This window comes from Hemicordylus capensis, chromosome 3 (genome assembly GCF_027244095.1).
Source record: "Hemicordylus capensis ecotype Gifberg chromosome 3, rHemCap1.1.pri, whole genome shotgun sequence".
NCBI classification, from domain to species: domain Eukaryota; kingdom Metazoa; phylum Chordata; class Lepidosauria; order Squamata; family Cordylidae; genus Hemicordylus; species Hemicordylus capensis.
Window position 1 is genome coordinate 98,156,110 of NC_069659.1, and position 22,933 is coordinate 98,179,042.

The 22,933-nt window shown below is 39.2% G+C and overlaps 1 protein-coding gene across 8 annotated transcripts in view; it reads right to left on the bottom strand.

Annotated features, from left to right (window-relative positions):
• The window catches only part of KDM6A (lysine demethylase 6A), a 255,888-nt gene that overhangs the window by 126,601 nt on the left and 106,354 nt on the right, over positions 1 to 22,933 (bottom strand). For all 8 annotated transcript variants that reach the window (XM_053304859.1, XM_053304862.1, XM_053304861.1 and 5 more), the window contains 3 exons: positions 21,624 to 21,682; positions 7,291 to 7,411; positions 2,466 to 2,520 (listed from right to left, as the gene is read on the bottom strand). In XM_053304859.1, the coding sequence (XP_053160834.1) occupies positions 2,466 to 2,520; positions 7,291 to 7,411; positions 21,624 to 21,682 (235 nt within the window). The remainder of the gene's footprint in view (positions 1 to 2,465; positions 2,521 to 7,290; positions 7,412 to 21,623; positions 21,683 to 22,933) is intronic.

Below are 22,933 nucleotides of genomic sequence, written 5' to 3' on the forward strand. Positions count from 1 at the left end.
CAAGAAAGGGGAGGGAAAAGAGTGGTAGAGAAAAGACAGAAGAAAGACAGAAGAGAAGATGGGGGCGGGCGGGGGGCAAGGGCAACAGGATGAATGCAAGAAAATGCAGCTAAACACATTCTGAGTGGATACAAAGATGAATGGATTAAACTAAAGGCTCCATAGGATTTTGATATCATGTAAGAGTTCTAGAGGGATTTTCAAGCATAAGGAGCAGTAAGAGACAAAGGGTTGTGTCATTCCCATCATCAAAGAAACAAGATGATTTCAGGCAGCTGAAAAATACTAGATTTGACAGAATGAATGTCACAAGCAGGGGTGTAATCAGAAGTAAGGAAAGTATCAGGGTGAGGCCACAGATTGTTTACTGCACTAGGAAAAGGTGCTTATGCTGGATACCGAGGGTGGATGAGAAACCAGTGCATGACTTCAGGCAATGAGAAAGAGAGAGATGCGTGATCTTGGAATTTTGGATTGTAGTGAAATAACTAAGATGAAGCAAGACTAGGAAGGAAGTTGCAATAGTCAAAAAGGATTACCACAGCATTAAACACAATTCTAGCCAGGGGGTGGAGAAAAAAGTGCAGATTTTCACAACATATATGGAAAGCAACATGATATGGAAACAGAGGGAATATAAGGAGTATTTGAGGATTAAAACCAAAGCCAAGGTTCCATCCTTGGTTGACAGGATACAAAGATAGCATTACCACTCCCTGCAGAGAGGCACTTATTTAAGATTCACAGAGCACCAGCAAGGTAATTGTGACAAAATATCACATTAGTCTTTCAGTGAGTTGGCATTCTATATGCAAATAGTTTCTCAGAGATTTACTATGAACTAGTTGCAATACTGTCCTTCATTAAAACCAAAATTAGCAAATCTATGCACCCTCCTTTGCCAACTGAATACACTACAGCCAGGTATCCAAAGAACCATGTTGAATGAGAAGCATGTCTACTGTAAAAAACACTCTTTGGCGTGTGAAAAAACTTGTGTTTCACATGCACAAGAGTATTCCTTTCACAGGAGACAATCTTCCTCACGCAACATGGCAAATCACTTTTGAGGAGAGTTTCCAAATTTACAATGTAATGTGAAGAAATTTAGAGGTGAAAATCAAGATGCCTCTAGCACTGGCCATAGTGTCAGGATGGGTGGGACAAGCCAAAGAGACATTGTCTGCTATTGGTTAAACTGATAGGAACCTAAGAATCTCTGGCTGAGATACTCAGGTCCTAGAGAGAGGTTGGGCAAGCAGAAGGCCTAGTTGATCAGATGAAAGATGGGCCAAGGGAAGCAGGAGCTAGAGGCCTCTCAGCAGGCTACAGAATATGGGGCCGAGCTGAGGAAGGGAAGGGGTTAGGAAAGAGAATCCAGTGGTCTGGATGTCATGACTGATCCTGGCTTGCTTTTAACCACAATCAGAAGTCGAATTCTTCTGATTTGCATGCAGGCAGAGAAAGAAGGAGTGCATGCCAAGAATGCCAAGATTTAATCTTGGCTCTGTGTGGTGTCTGAACCAGCTCAATGATTTGAATTTACCAGCCAAATCTTTGGCTACTAGCCTCTAACCACTCCGCGATATGGTATGGGGTTCTGCTGTGGGGGTGTGTGTGGAGACAACCTATATGGACATATCTAAAGTGGCTCTGACAAAACTATTGTTTTGACCTGTGTGATTTCTTTACATGGGCTGGGATTATAACCACTTGTTTGAATATCCATTTAGAATTATATTCTATGGATCAGAACTACGTTCTGTGAATCAAGTCCCATGCTTATTGAAGAAATCCAACTGTTATCCTTTAAAATATGCTTGATATTGTTTAAGGATATGCACAAATCATGATACATGCATAGATTTGAAAAGCAGGTCCATACCTGCTCTTCCGCCATTCCACACAGCTCCCTGCTGCATCAGTTTGCCCGCCAGCAACTTGTGTGTGGCAGCAGCACGCACATGGCCTCTGCGCATGCATGGCAGCCATTTCCATGGTCAGCATGGTTGCTGACCACACAAATGGCCTCTGAGTCTGCAAGTGTGCTGCCACTGCGCGAAGTGTGCTGGGAGCCTGCTGCAGCAGCAGGAAACTGCATGGAGCAGTGGAAGGGCAGGTACAGATCTGCTTCCCTCACTTTTAAACATGCCCAATCTGTTCTTCGAATCTGTTTTAGAATCTGTCAAATTTGTGTACATCTCTAATATTGTTTTGCATCAATACTTAAGGAAAGCTAATTTAAATTTCAGTTTGTACATTTAAAAATACTACTGCTTGTACTATTTAATATTTTAGTCATTGTACTAGCTGCTGTATATAAGCACTTCTATCAGACTTGTCAAGACAGAAGTGGAGGGATAGATAAAGGAATGAATTGAATGATGAAGACAGAGTAATATAGGGCATACATCTAAAATATAATTGTAAGACAAACAAATATAACCAATGCTTAAAATACTTACTTTCAGCATTGGACAAAGTGCAAGGGTTGCAGTCAACCAAAGCTAACTGAAAATGCTGCAAAAGAGAACACAAGTTATATAGAAAGTTTGTACTTCTTTAAACTAATAGAGTAAGCTTTCCAAACAAAGTGATTTGACATCATGTAATACTGTATGTAGAGAAACATGACAGCAATTAAAACTTAACATGAAAAAGTAAACAGATTAAAAGGGCTATAGTTATCTGCTATATTTTGCTAAATTGTTATCCACTCCATAAAAAACAGCACAGCAATGCATGCAAATAAAACTAAATGAAGACTTCATTACACAGTTACATTCCATTCCCCCCACCCCGAAATCTATATAACCAGTATTCATAAAATATATCCCATTCCCCTTCAAAGACTGAGGACTGATCTCTGAAGTTTTAGCTGACCTGATGGGATATTATATTTTCTAAATAAATAGACGTAGGCCTATTAGTGTCATCCTATAAATAAAGTAATCCAACATATGTACTGAGTTAACACATTTGGTCAATTAATCTCTACAAACAAGTTAAAATTCCATAGACACAATGGGAACCCTGTGGACATATGTAGCGCTTCCCTTTAAAAACAAGAATGGGAGGACAGAGCATGCAGCAGCTCTGATACTTTGAATTGTTTTTAAGTATAAAAGCACATGGAATTTATTCAATGGCACATTCCGAATAAAGTGTACATTCTGAACTGAATATTTTACATTCATAGAAAATTTAGATTTTTAGGAGCAAAAATTGAGACTGCTTACATTTTAGACTAAACAACAAAGCGACAGTGATACTTAATTTTGTTAGTTATACTTATGTTGTACTAACTGTATACTGTCATCTTGAATACTAATCAAATGAAAAATAGGAACTATTAATTACGTAAAGAATTCAATGCAACCGATACTCACCAACTCTATCAGAGTCTCATAACAGAGTGATATGTCATACTGAAAACATGTCTTCACTCCCATTATATAAATTAAGGAATACCAGCAGGTATTTTGTTTGTTTGTTTTTAACAATATTCACTTGAAAATCTATTACCAAGGTAATCAACTAAAAATGCAACCTAATAATTCTAGTGCATGCAATATAGGGAGGGAGGGACTAGCACTATAGCAACCAAGATATATTTCTGACAGTCCTTCAACAACATACTGTCACATTTGGGAATACATGGCAGCTTCATTTCTTGGTAACTATTTCTATTCCAAACAATAAATTACCTAAATCAGGCTGCTGAGCATGATTTCTTAAAAATTATACATAATTCTTTAAACTTATACCAAAGCATAAATTTTAACCAATCTTGCATCTAATGACCTTTTCTAAGACTCAACATTATAACAGCTGCAATATATTTCATACTCTGAAATACCCCAAAGGCTATTTAAAAAACAAAAACAAAAAAAAACCCCTCTGCTAAACCAAACATAACTCAAAGAAGTATCTCACATACTCTTCAAAGTAGGAAATATATAATTTTTCATTTAGAGAACCTATAAAATGAATATATAGCTTTATAGGAAACAAAAAATAATTTTGTGATCTAATATGACACAACCACTAAAAAGACCGGTGAAGGTGTCAGTACTTTGTAATTCTATTTAAAAGCAATATCTAAGTAACCAATAGAGTGTTGAATTAGAGATGGTTCTTTAATATTTGATATGCTAACAAAATGAACAACAAAAAATCACCATTTGTAAGTTTCAGATTCAAAATATTCAATAATAATTATTCAATCTGACCACAACACCATTTTGCTCTGCAATTTCCCAATCTCAGAATGTCAAAAACTACAAAATATGTTTTATCAGGACTATTTAGCATAGCACATAATAAAACTATGCAGACAACCAGAACATGCATAAAGATAAGGCAAATAATAAAACATCTGTCAGAAAACTGCACTAAACTGTTTAAAAGCACACACAGGAATAATCCTTTACATCTAGAACAAGCAGATACATCTAGCTACATTTTAAACAGAGATGCCATCCAATGTATTCTATGAAAAAAACAGCCATGTATAACAATGCTTCTTTGTCAAAATACAAACACAGTGCTGGAAACAATTATAAACTAGAAAAACATCACATTAAATATCCAGTTCTGAATCTCTGTAGTAAACCGAAGCCAGGAAATATCTGCACCTCATACAAATATTGCAGTACTGAAGCTGGCTACTGCTGTGTGAAATAGTTATTATGCAGGGGAGGCCACTGCAGTTCAGAGACGACATACAATACCTCAAGGCAGATATCAGTCTACAGAAATTCAAATCATGAGCAAGGGGATTTACCTAGAAGGCACTAATCTGAATGTTTAAAAGTAGGAGATTTAAAACAAAAAAACAGCAGTAGCTTAAAATGACAGTTTGATTTGTATTATTGCACAATTAGATCAGGTGACTTTTCTCCTTCAGAGCTCTTTACTGCTGATGTGACCTTTACAAAGAATTACAGTACAGTGCGCGTGTATCTACAAAGCCACATACAACACTCTCTAAGGCATTGTACATGTTTAACAATTTGTTCAAGGCTTGCCTTTAGTTCCTCCAGTCCTTGTACAATTTATTTCAAGATGTTTCCAAACCACCACTACACAACAGTAGTAGTACCAGAGTGATTGGTAATAATTTTTGTTTACAACTATGTGATGCTCTGGAATTTAAATATTTTCTTCATCCCCTAAACTGATGATGCAAGATCTAATGGGGGGCTTAAAAAGTCTTATGTTCCATCCGACAAGCCATCAAAGAAACCAGACATTCTAACATGAACTTACCACAATGGGAAAACCTGATCCAAGCTGAATAAAACCCTCTTAGAGATGGTTTTTCTAACTGTATGATATAGGTGTGAACCCTGATCCTGAGAGCTGTCTTTTGTTCAGAGAACTAGGACACAGAAAATCTTGCGTAATCAAAGTGCTGGCAGACAGCCAAAGCTCCATCTGACAGGCATGTTGAGGGTAAGGGTGGGAGGACGTGCAGCACGCGCTGCTAAATCAACTCATTACTTTGCTCTCTAGAGTCCTCCAAAATCGGAATTAATTCATCTTTTTTTAAAGAAAGGAGAGTTGTAAGGCGTAAAGACTCTCTTTCACCCTACACTGCACAATCAAAACAGAAGAATCTACTACAGAAATAGGACAAAAGAAGGTGAACAAAGCAACCTATTTGCATAATATGAATGAAACAGATCAGGTCCAAATGATCACATCCCAAGACCAAATGATTTCCCCACAGCTGCAACATTCCACACATATAACAACTCTGTTAAAAAATGTTTGGATAAGAGTTTTGTTGAACACTGGCATTAATAATTGTAGCAAAAGGCCAATGAAATTTCAAAAGGGATGCAGGTTTAAAATGGAGAGGCTGTAGCCCTTAAACATCACCATTCTCAGGTGAGAAGAAAAACTTGTCCCCCAGCTAACTAACTTTCACAAACACATCCAAAAAGGTGGCCAAAATCAGTGAAGTTGAATAGGGATTTTTAAGATACCACCAAACATATTGTGGAGGTTGCCCCCTTCCTTTCAGGAGCTCATAATGGATGCCATGTTCCCTGCAGCTTTCCCCCCCCACAGAATCACAATCACTACTGGCTTTGTGGGTAAACTGTTGGCAAACAGAACACGCTGTGCCTCTTTCCTGAGTAGGTTACACAAATTGTGATTCTCTAACTTTCCCCCACACTGAGAGAAAGCCTTATGCCATAAAGCAATTGAAATGTGAGAGGTATTTTCCATTCTGTTTAAGGAGCTTAATGTTCCAGAGGCATGAACAGGCTTCCTCAAATGTTATCATAAACCAATTATGATAAATAAGCCCTCAAAAGTAGAACGTGTGTCAGAAACGGAAGAAAAACTATCCAGAAACGTTTGAGAGAAATTGACACAGAGATATTCACGCTGCATGGACAAGAGACAACTGGATAGGAGGCCCTCCCCCACCAACCCTGATGTGAAAGACAGAAAAAGATGTTTGTGCAGTGGCAGTGGTTGAGTGACCCACAGTCCTCAGAGGGAACATGCAGAGTTCCCAATGTCAGCCTGCACAGATCCCACAAAATAGCATACTTTTAAACCAGAACCTATTAGTGTTGTGTTTGAGAATAATACTATTACATCTTGTTTTGTATGCTTTATTATTTTACTTCATATGCTCAATTGGCCTTTAAAAGAACTACCATGCCTTCAGCTGAAGAATAGAAATAAGAGTGATTAAAGGTATGGCGATTCTTTTAATTACCATATAAAGTAAAAAATAATCATAAAAAGTAAAATACAAAATAAAATAATCTACTGGAAAGTCAGTCAGTGGTGTCTGACTCAAATTTCATGTCACATTTTAAAACCTTTGACATACGCATCATACAGTTCATGAATCTTTTCCCAACCCGAAGTTTTTGTTTTTTTTACACACAGTCTCCCAAAGTTCTTAAAAAAAACACATACACACTAAGGCCTATTCAATAATTACTTGATCCCCAAGATTCTGCTTGAACAAAATATAGAATAGGCCTCAAGCACACCCTCTCAAGAACTCTCGTGAAAAGTCATTCCTTATGGAATAAGGAGTACAGAAAGTACTCGTATTTAACATAGTGTCTACCTGATCCAACAAGACAGAATCTAACCAACCCACAGCCAGTTCCTGGACTCACCCCAGGTGTCAACTACAACTCACCAAGTTGAATGAAACTGAAGTAAACCCATACATTCCGTTGTAACACAAGAAAAAAGCAAAGACAATATAAAGCTTGTGCTAACTATAATGAAAAATATATAAACTCCTACCTTAAAACTAGACTCAAAATCTGTGTTCACTTTGAACATAAGCCCAAGTCGTAAATGAATTTCCTTGGCGCGGCAAAAACTGGGATCAACATAAAGCACCTCCCGAAATGCTTTAATTGCCCTGAGAAAAGAGAACACAGACTGAAATGATCAAGTTGTCCAGGCTTCGATGATAGTGGTGTTTTGCTCTGTTCAGTTGTGGTTTTGCTTGTTTTGTTTTTGTTTTCCTTCCCTTCATCTGTGTGAGGTATTATTGTATTGTTGCTATTTTGATTGTGTAATCTCATTTAAACTTTAATAAAATGTTAATACAAAAAAGTTAGAATTCATGGGCATCCTGAGAAAGTGCTCAAGCAACAGAGAAATTGCAAGCCATTTTCCCACCCTCTAAAAAGTCCTAAAAAGCAAGAGACCCTTGACAACTGCACTAGATGTGGTGAGAGTGACTGCAAAGGCAGGGAGAATCCCCAGAAACCAGGTGGAAGCACCTTGTGGCTCCACATACAGCAGCTGCCTCCATTCAAGCTACTGAGGATGCCCCCCTTCTCTTGCCAGAGTAATGAAAGATCCTGACAATGCACAATACCCCTGGATAAAAAGAAAAGGTTCAACTCTGTTCCACTTAGATGCTTTAAGGAAAGTTATAAAATAGAGGACACCTGTAATTGTAATCTACATACTTTTGATTAGAACATGCTGTTTAAAGTGGTTTGGGTTCTGAAACCATTCTAGAGACTTTTAAAGTATAATATTTATATTTCAGTTTCTATTTTATTTATATTTCAGATCAGTAATCTAATCTAATATTCAATTCTAATAGCAAATTAGTGTGAGACAAAATATCCACATTCACCAAGGGGGGAAAAAGATTTCAATTAAAATTTCTCTTACTTACTTATTTATTTATTTGATTGATTGACTGATTTTTATACCACCCTTCCAAAATGGCTCAGGGCAGTTTACAATTAAAACAAACCATTAAAACAGTAAAGAGCTGAAACAAAAAATAAAAACAATATAACAACAATTAACAATTTAAAAACATTTTAAAGCAATTAAACAGTCTCAGTAATTAAAAACCCTGAAACCTGGTTAAAATATTAAAACCGATTAAAAAACCATGGAAAGCCAGGCCAAACAGATATGTATTTATTAATGTATTTCCTAAACAAATATACACACCAATTAGCTGCTACAACATTCAAAATACATACTGGTTTGCAATTAAAAAGACTTTATACTACTAGGAGTATAATTCCAAGATTTAAGTCATACAGCCCACATGACATTTGCACCATAGATACCAGATTACAAAAATGAAGGCAATTGTATAGATTAATAGATTTCTACACATAAAAGGACATTAAGCAAGATTACTTATTTGAAGATAAAGTACCCAGAACTTTCTAGAAGTTACAAGATATAGTTACAAGGCAGAGAATATGCGGTGGTGGGTGGCTGATATAGTAACTAGGAAGAGAATGAGGGAGGGGGTTTAATGGAGACTGATATTTCTCAAATATCAGTCTCCAGTAAACCAATTTAGACTATGTCTGCTTCCACAATCTGGTATGGCATTTTTTATGCAACACGCAGCCAAGGGATCTAAGGAGGTTCAGTGCAATGTTCTAGAAATTCTATTTATATATACATTCTATTTATTTATTTACCTACCTAGCTATCTATCAAATTTGTACACCGCCACAAACTTTAATCTCTGGGTGGTTAACAATAACATAAAACCAGTTTAAAACATATACAGGGGGGAAAATAACAATTTTTAAAAACCAGATTAAAACCCCCCAAAATTTTTAGGAAGCTGAGAAAGCTTGGGCGAAAAGATGGGTTTTAAGGTGTTTTTTGAAAATTGCCAGAGATGGGGAGAATCGTATCTCAGCAGGGAGTGCATTCCACAATCTCGGGGCAGCAACCGAGAAGGCCCGTCTCTGTGTAGCTACCAAACGAGTTGGCAGTAACTGGAGACGGACCTCCTCAGATGACTTCAATGGGCGGTGGGGCTCATCGTGAAGAAGACGCTCTCTTAAATACCCAGGGCCTAAGTCGTTTTAGGGCTTTCTAAGTTATAACTAGCACTTTGTATTTTGCCCGGAAACCTATTGGCAGCCAGTGTAACTCCATCAGCAAGGGAGTAATGTGGTCACTCCGAGATTACCAAGAGACCAACCTGGCTGCCACGTTCTGAACCAACTGAAGTTTCCAGACTACGTACAAAGGCAGCCCCATGTAGAGCGCATTACAGAAGTCAAGTCTGGAGGTCACCAACAGATGTACCACTGTTTTGAGGTCATTGATTTCGAAAAATGGGCACAGCTGGCGTATCAGCTGGAGCTAATAGAAAGTACCCCTGGCCACTACCTCAACCTGAGAAACCAGGGAGAGGTGTGAACCCAGAAGTACTCCCAGACTGCGAACCTGTTCCTTTTGTGGAAGTGTGACCCCATCTAGAACAGGCAGATCAAAATCATCTCTAGAGTTCTGACCCCGCACAATAAGTACCTTCATCTTATCTGGATTCAGCTTCAGTTTATTCTCCCTCATCCAGCCCATTACTGCTTCCAGGCAAGCATTTAGGGAGGATATGCCAACGCCTGAAGAAGTTGACATGGAGAAGTAGATTTGGGTGTCATCAGCATACTGATAACATCCTGCTCCAAATCCCCTGATGATCTCTCCCAGTCAGGGTGGATAAAAATCAATGATTTTTTAAAAAAATGATTTTTTTGATTTAAATCGGATTTTTTTAAATAAAATGCTTTTTGAGGAAAATATATTACCATCCAAAGGTTATTCCATCATGAAATAAAGATTAGTTTTTTAATTATGTAGAATAAGGCTGTATATGTTTAATTTTTTTGGTAAATAAATTCCATTAATCCATTCACAATGTCATGCTCTTCCAGAGGTTTTTGTAAGATTATTGGGCAGTTTCTCTGCCTACAAGATATTATCACAGATGCTTGGTTTACTTTTGCAGTTCTCAAAACTGAATTTGACTCAGCAGAGATCACATGCCTCTTCTTCACAGCAAAAATGTTATGACATGAACAGAGTTGAGAAAAAGACCTTAATCCTATTGTTCTACAAACCTATGACTACAGAATCAACCCCTTCAATGCTAAGTTTCAAGAAGTTCAGTGAAATAGAATAGAAACAATATTTTTCTGATTGTTTGGAGTGGAATAGATCTGCACAAGAAGAAAGTGAAACTAAGTGTGAGGAGGGAGGGGCAAGCAGACAAGCAGTACAAAATCAAAGTGAAACTTTCTGAGCACAATACTGCATAGCCACAGACAGACAAGTCTTTGGATCTTTTTGTGTGTATGACCTGAGGTTTATCACATTCTTTCCTTGGAGGAAAAAACCTATAATGGCAGCAGGCCGTAAAAGAAACCCAGTTTGGCAATATTTTAATGAAGTTCCTTTACCTATCGGTAAGGCAGGCATGCGTGCAAAATGCAAACACTGCAACAAAGAAATGCAAGGCCTGGTGGCCTCAATGAGGCAACATCATGAGAAGTGCTGTGATGAAGATGACCAAAGAAACACATTTGAACAGGCAGGATCTTCAGGTTGGTAAACATTTTTATTGAATCATATAATATTTCTAAAGACTGCCTTGAACTGTCATGTTTGAGCAAAATTATATTTCTTATTATTACTGCATGTTACTGTCATTTGGTACAGTTATGAAGAAAAGCAAATATTCCTTTTGGGGCAGTGCTGTGTACAATAAGCAGAAATTGTATAAACAATAAAATAACAGCATTGACTTTTTTGTTTAGGGGAATTCATGGATTCTGGAAACTATCCACCTTCAAGATCACCATCCTCCTGTTCTACAGTTTCAGAGTTATCCATCCAGGATAGTGCTTCATTAGCATCATCATCAGACACCCACAGCCACATATCACTATCACCTAAAAGAAAGAAAAAATCCTTCCCTCCTGGAACCACCATAGATAAGTTTGTGATAAAAACTAGCAGATTAGAAAAAGAGTTAATTGATGAAAAAATTGCCCAGTTTGTTTATGCAACGAACTCTTCTTTCCGTCTGACTGAGAACCCACATTTCATTAATATGGTTCAGTCACTGAGACCAGGATACAGTCCACCCAGCAGAGCAGATGTTGCAGGGAAACTGCTGGATAAAGTGTATGACAGAGAAATGGAGCAATGTGCAACAGCTCTGGAGGGTAGAATTGTTAACCTAAGTATTGATGGGTGGAGTAATGTCCACAATGATCCTATTGTATGTGCTTGTATAACAACAGAAGAAGGGAAAGTCTTCCTTGCACAAACAATTGATACGTCAGGAAATGCACACACAGCAGAATACTTACAAGAAGTGGCAGTAAAAGCTATAATAACATGTGAACAAAAATTCAAATGTCTAGTATGCAGTTTGGTCACAGACAATGCTGCAAATGTATCCAAGATGAGAAGAAATTTAGAAGAGCAGGAAGGGAATACAAAGCTAATAACATATGGTTGCAGTGCTCATTTGCTGCACCTCTTAGCCAAAGACTTAAGTGTTCTAGAAATAAAGACTAATGTTGTTGAAATTGCTAAATACTTCCGTAACAATCACTTTGCTGCAGCAGCTCTGAAAAGGATGGGTGGAACCAAGCTAACGCTCCCACAAGATGTTAGATGGAACTCTGTGGTGGACTGTTTTGAGCAGTATATCAAGAACTGGCCTATTCTGATGACAGTTTGTGAACAAAATCAAGATAAAATAGATGGCACTGTCACGGCCAAAATCCTCAACATTGGGCTTAAGAGAAATGTTGAACATATGCTGAGCATCCTGAAACCCATCTCTGAATCTTTAAACAAAATACAGAAAAATAGCTGTTTTATTGCTGATGCTGTTGAAATTTGGAAGGAACTGAGTGAACACTTAAAAACAGAACTACACATGGACAGAATTAAATCACAAGCATTAAAAAAATGAATGGGACAAGTACTGTCTCCAGCTCATTTTTTGGCAAATATTGTCAATATCCAGTACCAGGGTCAAAACTTAAGTGCTGAGGAAGAGGAGTTAGCTATGACATGGGTATCCAGCAATCATCCATCTGTAATGCCAACTATAATAAACTTCAAAGCTAAGGGGGAACCATTCAAGAAATATATGTTTGCTGAAGATATTTTAAAGAAAGTCACACCAGTGAACTGGTGGAAGTCACTTAAGCACTTGGATTTAGAGACTGTTCAAGTAATGATTTCACTTTTAACAGCAGTAGCTTCTTCTGCAGGCGTTGAAAGAATATTCTCTTCCTTTGGACTCATTCATTCTAAATTGAGAAATTGTTTGGGACCCGATAAAGCAGGAAAGCTTGTTTTTCTTTTCCAGATTATGAACAAAGAAGAAGATGAAGATGACGAGTGAGCTACAGAGGACAGTATTTAAGTTTTTCATGTGTAGGCTGGGCTGACAGTCTAAGTTTCTTAAAATATATATATTTTGTTTAGCCAAATTAGTTAACAAACATGGATGTTTGTTTAAGCAAATAACATATGCTGTAATGTTATTGTTTCAGTTGAATAAATCTATTTAAATTGTTATTATTAAGGTAATGATTATTTTTCTCCTTCCTAAGTACAACAGAAAAGTTGTCCAAATATGAATGATTAACCTATTAAACTGGGGATAAAAAAACTAATATGAAAAGTTGTTATTCTAAAAATCTTCATCTACTTGCATATTAAAGTTATACCAGCAAGAATTAGTCTTTATGTAGAAAACTATGATTTAAATCAAGCCTTACTGACTAGTGATTTAAATCGTGATTTAAATCGTGAATTAAATCAGTTTGATTTAAATCAAATCCACCCTGCTCCCAGTGGTTTCATGTAGATGTTAAAAAGCATTGGAGAAAGTATGGAGCCTTGAGGGACACCATACTTAAGCTCAGATTTTGAAGAGCAACAGTCTCCAATTGACACCATCTGGAATCTATCCAAGAGGTAGGAGTGGAACCACTGTAAAACAGTGCCTCCTACCCCGAACACCCTCAGACGTTCTAGAAGGATACTATGGTCGATTGTATCGAAAGCCACCAAGAGATCCAAGAGGACCAACAGAGTCACACTTCCTCTGTCAATTCCCAATTGGAGATCATCCATCAGGCCGACCAAGGCAGGCTCCACCCCATAGCCCACCCCAAAACCAGTTTGAAATGGGTCTAGATAATCAGTTTCCTCCAAGACTGCCTGGAGCTGAGAGGCCACCACCCTCTCAATTACCTTGCCCAGCCATGGGAGGTTGGAAACAGACCTATAATTGCTCAACTCCGAGGCATCTAATGCAGGCTTCTTTAGAAGTGGTCTAATGATTGCCTCCTTAAGACAAGGAGGCATTCTGCCCTCCCTCAGAGAAGCATTTATGATTTCCACCAGACTGTCTACAACAACCTCCCTGCTAGATCGAACAAGCCATGTTGGACAAGGGTCAAGGGAACAAGTGGTAGGTCTCACCGCTCCAAGCAGCTTTTCCACATCCTGGAAGAGGAGTCACAAACTGAAAATGATCCAGTCGAATCACATAAGAGGAGTTGTTGGGCACCTCCAGCTTTATATATTCAGTTTATATTTCATTTATATTTCAGAACAGTAATCTAATATTCAATTCTAATAGCAAGTTAGTAAGACAATAAAATATCCACATTCACCAAGAAAAAATATATATTTCAATTAAAATTATCTTTTGTAATTAATATATTTCCCTCACTTGTACCCCCATTTGCTGCTCCACATTTATTCCCAACTTCAACCAAGCCCCTAAAACAGGTGTTCCCAACCTGTGGTACTTCACATGTTGCTGAACTACAACTCCTGTCATCCTCAGCTACAATTTATTGTGGATGGGGATTATGGGAGTTGTAGTTCAAAAGCATCTGGAGTACCACAGTTTGGGAACCTAATTAATTAATTAAACAAACACACCTGCATACCACCCAAAACTTGCAACTCTGGGTGGTTAGGATTTAGGATGTAGCCATCAGGGAGTTTTTTTCCCGGAGGGTTTTAAAACAGTATGATAAAGTGAACCTGTGGGGAGTGGGGGTGGTGCGTATTCCAACATGTGTTCCTACTCCTCCTAGGAGATGATGAGAGTTGTAGTTCAGCAACATGTGAAGTACAGCAGGTTGGGAACTCCTGCCCTAAAATATACCCTGCTGCTCTTGTGTTTCAATTTGAACACAGATAAGTCATAGTCAACATGTTTTCTCTCACAGCCTTATATACAAATTTACATAAAATGGAGCTGGCAGGGGAGAATAGATTGCATCCTTTAATCCATGAGACAGGTCCACAAATTTTGGTCATTAGTACCTTCTCAGGGGGCAAATGCTCACAGTGATTTTTGACATCTACCTCCCTAGAGATGGAAAAGAGATGATAGCATTGTTGCACTTACGGATTTCTCTGTGCTATCACCCCTCTCCCTAAACAAATAGGGTAAAATTACAGTAATTTTTGCACAAAGCAAAGGGTTAGGGTAACACAATGAACAAATTGTTGTACTCCCTCCATGCAATGATCTTTGGAGTAGATTCCTGCTAATTTTCATTTCCATTACTCTGACAACTTTAATTAAAATTGTATTATAGTTTTTGTGTTTTTAGAAGCTTTTAAAAAGACCCTTGCAAATTTGTCCCCATAATCAGGGCAATAAAAGTGCAACGTACTATAATCTGAAAGTATTGCAATGGCATCACTTACTTTCCGTATCTGGGGTGTAGACCTTGCCAAAAATCATAATGAACATTCATCCCCCCAGATAGTACCAACCACCCCAGCTAGCTCATGTACTACTTCGAACTGATGTTCTTTGTGGTCGCCTGTGCAGACACACTGAGGGGATTCTGAGCTTATACAGAGCAACTTTGTAAACTTATCAGGCTATCTAAGAAACTGGAATTAACCCATCCATCCCAAGAAGAAGAGGTACTCATGACTGCTGCCAGAAATGACGATGGGGAGAGAGGGCAGGTTGTGCAATTGTTCAGCTGTCAACTTGAAAAACATCAGTTACAGATAAACAGCCTGTTTTAATATCTGTGGTCTCTGTGCATCCACAAAGATTAAAACTAATTTTAAACAGTTTAATTGTTTTACTCTCTGAAATTGGTTTTATTCTGTGAATTGTTTTCCTGTGGGGTTTTTTTTTTTAAATTTATATTGTAATTTGGATTATCTACACTGGCTAGAGATATATTTCTATAGGATATATAGCGATTTCCCGGAGACTTCCATTTTGGATGGTATACAAATATGCTGAATGAATGAATGAATGAATGATTAATTAATTAAGAGTGAGTGAGTGAGAGAGAGAGAGAGTGTGTGTGTGTATCAGGCGACATATAAATTAGATAGATAGGACAGAAACATGAAGATGGGAGACTAGCAAACTGAGTGCTGAGTGGGTGCTGTGGCCTCATGTGAAGAAATTGTAGAATCAGTCTTCCAAAGGAGCCATATCCATGGCACAGAGCTTGACATAAGTGGATGGAGTAGACCATGTTGCTACTCTGTATAACTCATCTAGTACAATGCCTTCAAACAAAGCAGCAAAAGTGGTCATGCCTCTCGTGCAATGAGTTTTGTTGAGCAGTGGGGATGTCTGACCAACAACTCATATCAAAAATTTATGGTAGTAATAATCCACCAAGTGAGATGCTGCAAAGATACCCACAGTGCTTTGTGAGGTGCTCCACAGCAGATGAATAGTCTCGTTGCAACAAAAATGAGCTGTCTGATAAAGACAGAAGACAGCACACAATGAACATTAGTGATGTACAGTGCTCACACCCAGTCACATTCAGGATAAAAAAGCAAGCAACACCGTCATGTCCTGCCACAGAGAAAGAAGCACCAACCTTAAACAATTAAGCAACATCAAGAGGAAGGACCACCTAATAGCCATACATTTAGAGGGATGAAGCAGCAGCTGAGAAAGTTGAAGAGAAAGGCTCCACTGAGGCATTCCCTCCAAATGTATGGAAGGCCATTATATAAAACCCAAGAGAAGTGATGTAGAGGCTCCACTGTGGAGGGACAAAACACAGTCCTAAACAAAAGGCAAGAGAAAAAAATCCATTCCAACCAAAGCCAAAAACAAAATCTTCTCCATACATTAGCATAACAGACCCAGTGGAAATTGTGGACGCTCAGAACAGGAAGATCACTTTACCTCCAACAATACTAATTGATAAAAACAGGTTGCTCACCTGTAACATATGATCTGGAGATGATCCGTTGTATTCATAAGGAATGGGTTCTGCGCCTGTGCAGGGACCTCGCAGACAGACTGACTAGCTCCTCGTGACGCCTCCAACTGCCCTGCACATGCTTCATGCTTTCGTTATTTTTGGCAGTTGGGGCATGCCTTGTTCAGTTTCTTGCAGACCGCCAGATGTTTACGATCTTCATATTCTATTCTTTTTTTCCTTTCCTTTTTTCTTTTTTTGTAATTTTGCAGGGAGGTCCGGGTGAGATTTATGACTATAACGGATCACCTCCAGATCACGTTACAGGTAGCAACCTGTTTATCTGGATCGTGATCCGTTGCATTCATAAGGAATGGGTGATAAGCCAGCTCTGGTATTGGTGGTGGGCCCAGGTAAAGTGTCATCAAGGCAGAACCTGTTTCGGAACACTCCTTCCAAAATTGGCCTCTCTCATCAGTCGCAAATCAATGGCATAATGTTTTATGAATGGCTGGTGTGAAGACCATGTCGCTGCCTTGCAGATTTCTGTCATTGATATTCCTGCTAGATTCGCAGCTGAAGACGCATAAACTCTTGTGGAGTGCACCTTAATGGCCTTAGGAGGCTCCTTCCCCTGAGTCTTGTATGCCAGCTTAATTACCTGGACAATCCACTGGGATAGTCTCTGCCTTGACATTGGCTCCCCCTCTGACCTACCCTTGTGTATCACAAATAATTTATTTGTCCTACGTATGTCTCTTGTTGCATCCAGGTAATACAGCAGTGTGCGCCGCACATCCAAGGAGTGCATGGCTCTTTCCAGCGCTGTTTCTGGATTCTGGAAAAAGATTAGTAGAACTATATCTTCATTTATGTGGAATTCCATTAAAATTTTTGGTCTGAAGTGTGGATCCAACCGCATTAGCACTTTATGTGGGGAAAACTGAGGATAAGGGTGATCTGCTCGTAGAGCTGCCAGTTCCTATGTGCTGTAGTAACCACCACTAAGAATACTGTTTTCAAAGTCTTAATGTATAATGTGACCTCAGCCAATGGCTCAAACAACTGTTCTGTTAGGGTCTTCAGCACCAAAGATAAATTCCATTGCTTTATAGGTTTCCTTATAGGTTGCTCCTTGGTGGCTTTAGACTGCAGTATTGCAGGGTCCACCAAAGGAGTCGTTTCCATGCACAATCCCATGCTCGATACTGACCTTGACATCAATGGGTACACAGTCTCTGTGTCAGTGGTTGAACTGCCTCATCATATAAAGCTGCTCGTAGACGCAGTGCTCAATTTTTTAGAGTTTGTTTCGAGTTTGTTTCGATCATAAATGATCTAGAGGCAGGGGTAAGCAGCAAGGTGGCCAGATTTGCAGATGATACCAAACTCTTTCGGATAGTGAAATCCAAAACTGATTGTGAGGCGCTCCAAAACCTTGAGCTCAGAAACCATTCCTTATGAATGCAACGGATCATGATCCAGATCATGCTGATGATATTTCCAAGTGGTCATATGCAGGGAATGAACCTCGTGTTTTAAACAAACTATACCAGATTGGACAATGGGTCCTTTCTCTCTTTCCTTCTTTTATTTAATTATTTATTAAGAGTAAAGCTATACCAAGTGGCAAAAGACACCAAGGAAGGCTCCTATGTGCTTTCTGCGATGGCTGAAGAATGACTGAGGAGACTGGATGGGATACACAATGAGCAACCCTGATGAGGTGGGGCTTCCCGCAAAAAAATAAAAATAATAAAAAAATAAATAAATCACTGAACAAAGCTCAGAAAGGTTTTGAGATGTATTCTGTGCATGCACAAAAACCATGTGAATGGAGCACTGATAATTTAAAACAACCGGTCCAATCTATAGGGGAGTGATCTGCCAGGGGAAAATGAAGTGAGAATCATGTCAGGAGCAGCCAACGCGGCACAATCAGAATGTACTATATATTGTCCTGCTGTATCCTGTGTAGGATTTTGAGAAAGAGTAAAGAGGTAAAGGAGCATTTCTGTCTACTCATGAATGTGTGTCCTAGGGATTAAGGGGTGGCTCTGCCTCAGCTTTAGAAGACTTGGGGCCTTGCGCTGTTAATAGTTGCAATCCAGTCCACCTCTGAGCTGATCCTAACAAGTAAAGGACAGGCTCATGCACCTCTAGACGGCACAAACCAATCATGAGCTACCAAGCTACATCCTACTGAGGATGTCAGACATACCGTTTTCATGTATGGTAATGTTTTGGACATTAGCCATAAATAAAGTATCTATCATGTATGGTAATCAATCATGGAGGACAGAAGGGGAGAACCTAAGATGGGACTGGACTCAGACTACTGACCTAGGAAAAGCAGAAGACTCCCAGGGACACAAAGTGGCTTTGTTGGTGAATCTCAGGATACATGAAAGACTAAAAGGAATAAGAGTAGGAGAGGCTTCACACAAAAGCATGCAGAAGACGAATGTAATAGGTAACTTATGACCAAGAAGTTGTTCAAAGAATATTAGCAGGGTGTAAAAGGTTTGAATTGTGGTGGTCTCATTGTTTTGGGGAAAGTGTCTTATGACAGTACCTATGAACTGCAAATGATTGGCTGGAATTTCATATACCAAGGGAGAGATCCAGATGGACAGAGTACATCTTGATGCTTCAAGATTTATCTATATAGGAGAAGATGATTATTCAATATTTGTGACTGGCAACCAGTGATATGTAAAAATGTCAGGTGTCATAGTAAGCACAAAACAGGGGGATGAAGTATTGCTGCACCCCTGGTGTCTGTTCTTAAATAGCCTCTGATGCTGGCTTGTCTGAAGAGGCCAAGTAACCCTCCTATTCAGACTCCTTATGATGGGAATCTTAGGGGGATGCTTCACAAAGCTGGGTTCCATAACACTGATGAGGCAACAAAGAGATGTGGTGAAGAGAGAGCAAGGCTAGACGCATGATACAGCAACAACGGGCAATAATTGCACTTACTCTAATAGGGGTGAATATACCAATGGCTCAGGTTTCAATTGAAGTCTCAGAAAGAAGTTAGTTGCACACAACAGGCCCTATGACAACTGAATGATGAAAAACATGCATATAAAGCAATCGGAGCATGGTCATGGCAGGCACTGTCTGAATGGACTCGTATCTCTGAGAATGATGCAATGTCCTCAGTTTGGCCATCCAAGACAGAAGGGAACAGTTACACAATGCAAATCCTAGTAATGTCAGAACACAGGTGCTCATTCTATCTGTAACCAAGTAAACTGAGGTAGAAGAGATCCTAGGTGGGCGTAACAATCTATAGGAGGCAATATTTAAATGTAAGGTTAAATGTTTTGTTTTATATTATGTTTTAATCTGTACACCACCTAGAGATTTCTACAATTGGTACAGAATGCGGCAGCCAGATTGGTCTCTGGGTTTACCTGAAGGGACTATATAACACTGATTATAGAAGAACTGCACTGGCTGCTGCTATGTTTCCAAATGAAGTACAAAGTGCTGGTTATTACCCATAAGGCCACATAATGGCTTAGGTCCAGGGTACTTAAGAGAGCGCCTTCTCCGTCGTGAACCCTGTCGCCTATTAAGATCATCTGGAGAGGTCCGGTTATGGTTGCTGCCAACTCATTTGGTAGCAACTCGGGACCAAGCCTTCTCTATGGCTACCCCAGAACTTTGGAACGCACTCCCTGTTGAAATAACAACATTTCATTTTCTGTTTGCTTTTAGGAGGACCTTGAAGACATACCTGTTTTCCCAGGCTTTTAATGAAATTTAAATTTTAGATTTTAAGGTGTGTTTTTATCTATTGTGATTTTTATATGTTTTTATGAATTTTAAATATTTTGTTTTATATTGTGTTTTAATCTGTACACCGCTTAGAGAAATGCAATCAATCAATCAATCCCAAGCTTGAAGCAGTACAGAGAGAGTGTCATCAAGATCAAAAGCTTGGATCAGATAACAAGACTGGGCTCATTCCAAGATTTGCTGAGTCAGTAAGGGGAAAGACAAGCGGCTGCGAAAGCTGAGTCAGGCCTAAAAGAGATGCAACACCAGCGAGGGGATGTCTGATGTATCAGAGACAAGCATAATGCCCACATACACACAAATGGCCAGGTGTGGAGCCAGCCGAACAGTGGCCTGGGTCCGGCCCCGCCCGGCAGCCCCTCTAGCAACGTCCCATGTGTGTGATGTCACACGCACAGGGCGTGGCTCAGGCTCCAGAAGAGCCGCAAGTGAACTCCCCTCGAGCGAACTCCCCCCTGTCATTTTCAGGCAGCATTTGCTGCCTGACAGCCTATTTCTTTTACTCTCTCTCCAAAAGGGAAACAGATGCTGTCAGACTGCAAGCACTGCCTGAAATGACAGGGGAAGAGCTTGCTTGGGCTCTCTGAAGCTCGAGGCCATGCCCCTTTGCACCTCGAACTCCAGAACACTAATTTTGAACCTGTGAATGACATCACTGTCTGAAAATGGGAGCAAGACAGTGCTCAAAAGCAACCAACCTGGTACCCATAGTCCAAAGAAATGAAATGAAACCCATAATCCAAAGAAACCTAGCAAAGGGAAGAATTGTAAAAAGAGAGAGAACGTGAAGGCTGCAGCCAACAGGTTGTAGCACAGCAATCTCCATAGCTGTTTTTTGCAAGAGTGAGGAGGCACTCACCCCACCCCGTTTAAAGCATGGGTACCCCCCACCCCTCTCTGGGAGAGGTGAGTGCCATTTCCTAAGCTAAACTTCTATAAATTTCTGAAAGTGCACTGCACAGGCACAAATCCCACTGATGTGATTAGTTGCATAGAAACCACAAGCAGTAACCAATGATCAGGAAGGTGAATGTTTTTGTTTTGTCTTTATAAACCTAGTTATTCTTAATTTTCAGTTCAGCCATCAGTGCTAGAGAGGAACACATATGGGCATGTCAAAGTTACTATTATATTGGCTAGTGAGCCATATTAAATGTTGAAATAGTAAGAAAAAATAAAATTCTAATATCCTAAGTGAAAGCATATTAAAGCTAGGAAGCTCTGGAACTACTGAAAAAAACACATTCTACCAAAAAAGTTAGGTCCTCAGAATTTTATTTCACTTACCACTGAAATGCATTGTAATGAAAGTAGACCAAGCCAAGGCCATATAAAAAGGCAGCATTCTGTAAAGAAAAGGCAACACTGTTTAGGAACTAATATAAAAAAGTAAAAATTTCCAAGTTTCCAGAAAGGTGTCATAAAGGTTATTGACATATCTTAGGCATGTTTAAAAACAATATTAGTAACTGTATAACACAAATGGAGAAAAGCAAAAGTCCTGAAATAGTAATCAAAAGGAACATTACCAATATTAATGAATTCCACTTTTAAGAGAGAGAGAGAGAGAGAGAGAGAGAGAGAGAGAGAGAGAGAGAGAGAGGGTGGGGGGGAGGGAGGGAGGGAGGGAGGGAGGGAGAGAGAGAAATTCTGAACAAAATACGAACAATATAAAGACATCAACACCACATATCTATTTATCGCATTTCTAGACTGCCCATCCAACGGCTCTGTACAACAAATTCAAAAAACATAAAAACACCATTTAAAAAACACACAGCTTAAAACAATTCAGAGTCATCTAAAACCAACCAAAATACCTTAAAAAAATTTAAAAACCTTGGAAGGCTATGTCAAACAAGTAAGTTTTTAGGGCTCTCTTAAAGGCCAACAACAAGCCTAAATTACAGATATCTGCCAGGAATGCATTCCATAGGAATGCATTCTTTGGAACATTCTCCATAGGAATTCTCCATAGGAATTCCAACACCCATAGGACACCCAACACCCATTCTCCATAGGAATTCCATAGGAATGCATTCTTTGGAACATTCTCCCCCCACCCACCCCCGCAGATTCATTCAGCCCCCTCCCTGGCTGCCTTTAAGGCCCTTCTTAAGACTGTTTCACCAGGTGTTTGCCGTTTAATAATTTGTTTTTTCAATTGATTGTTGTTGGTATATCTGTTGTTCACTGCCTAGAGTCTTTGGAGGAGGTGGCGTATAAGAAGTTTCAATACATAAATAAATAGGCTAGGAGCAGCTACAGAGAATGCCCAGCTCCGAGTTGCCATCAGACGTACCGGTGGTAACTTGAGACGGACCTCTCCAGATGATCTCAACATGCGATGGGGATCATTCAGAAGAAGGCTGTGTAACACACACACACACACACACACAGTAACTTCCTCTGAAACCCTGCTACAAATAAACCACCTCATTGCCTTAAAACAATATAGATTACACTATTTTATGGTACTAAAATAAAAACAAGAATAGGGTTAAGCCAGTATTATTGCTCATTTATTTTGATGACATATTAAATACAATATAAAATGGCAGTCTTCAGCCAGCTTCCAAATATCCGGCTGCCCTAGA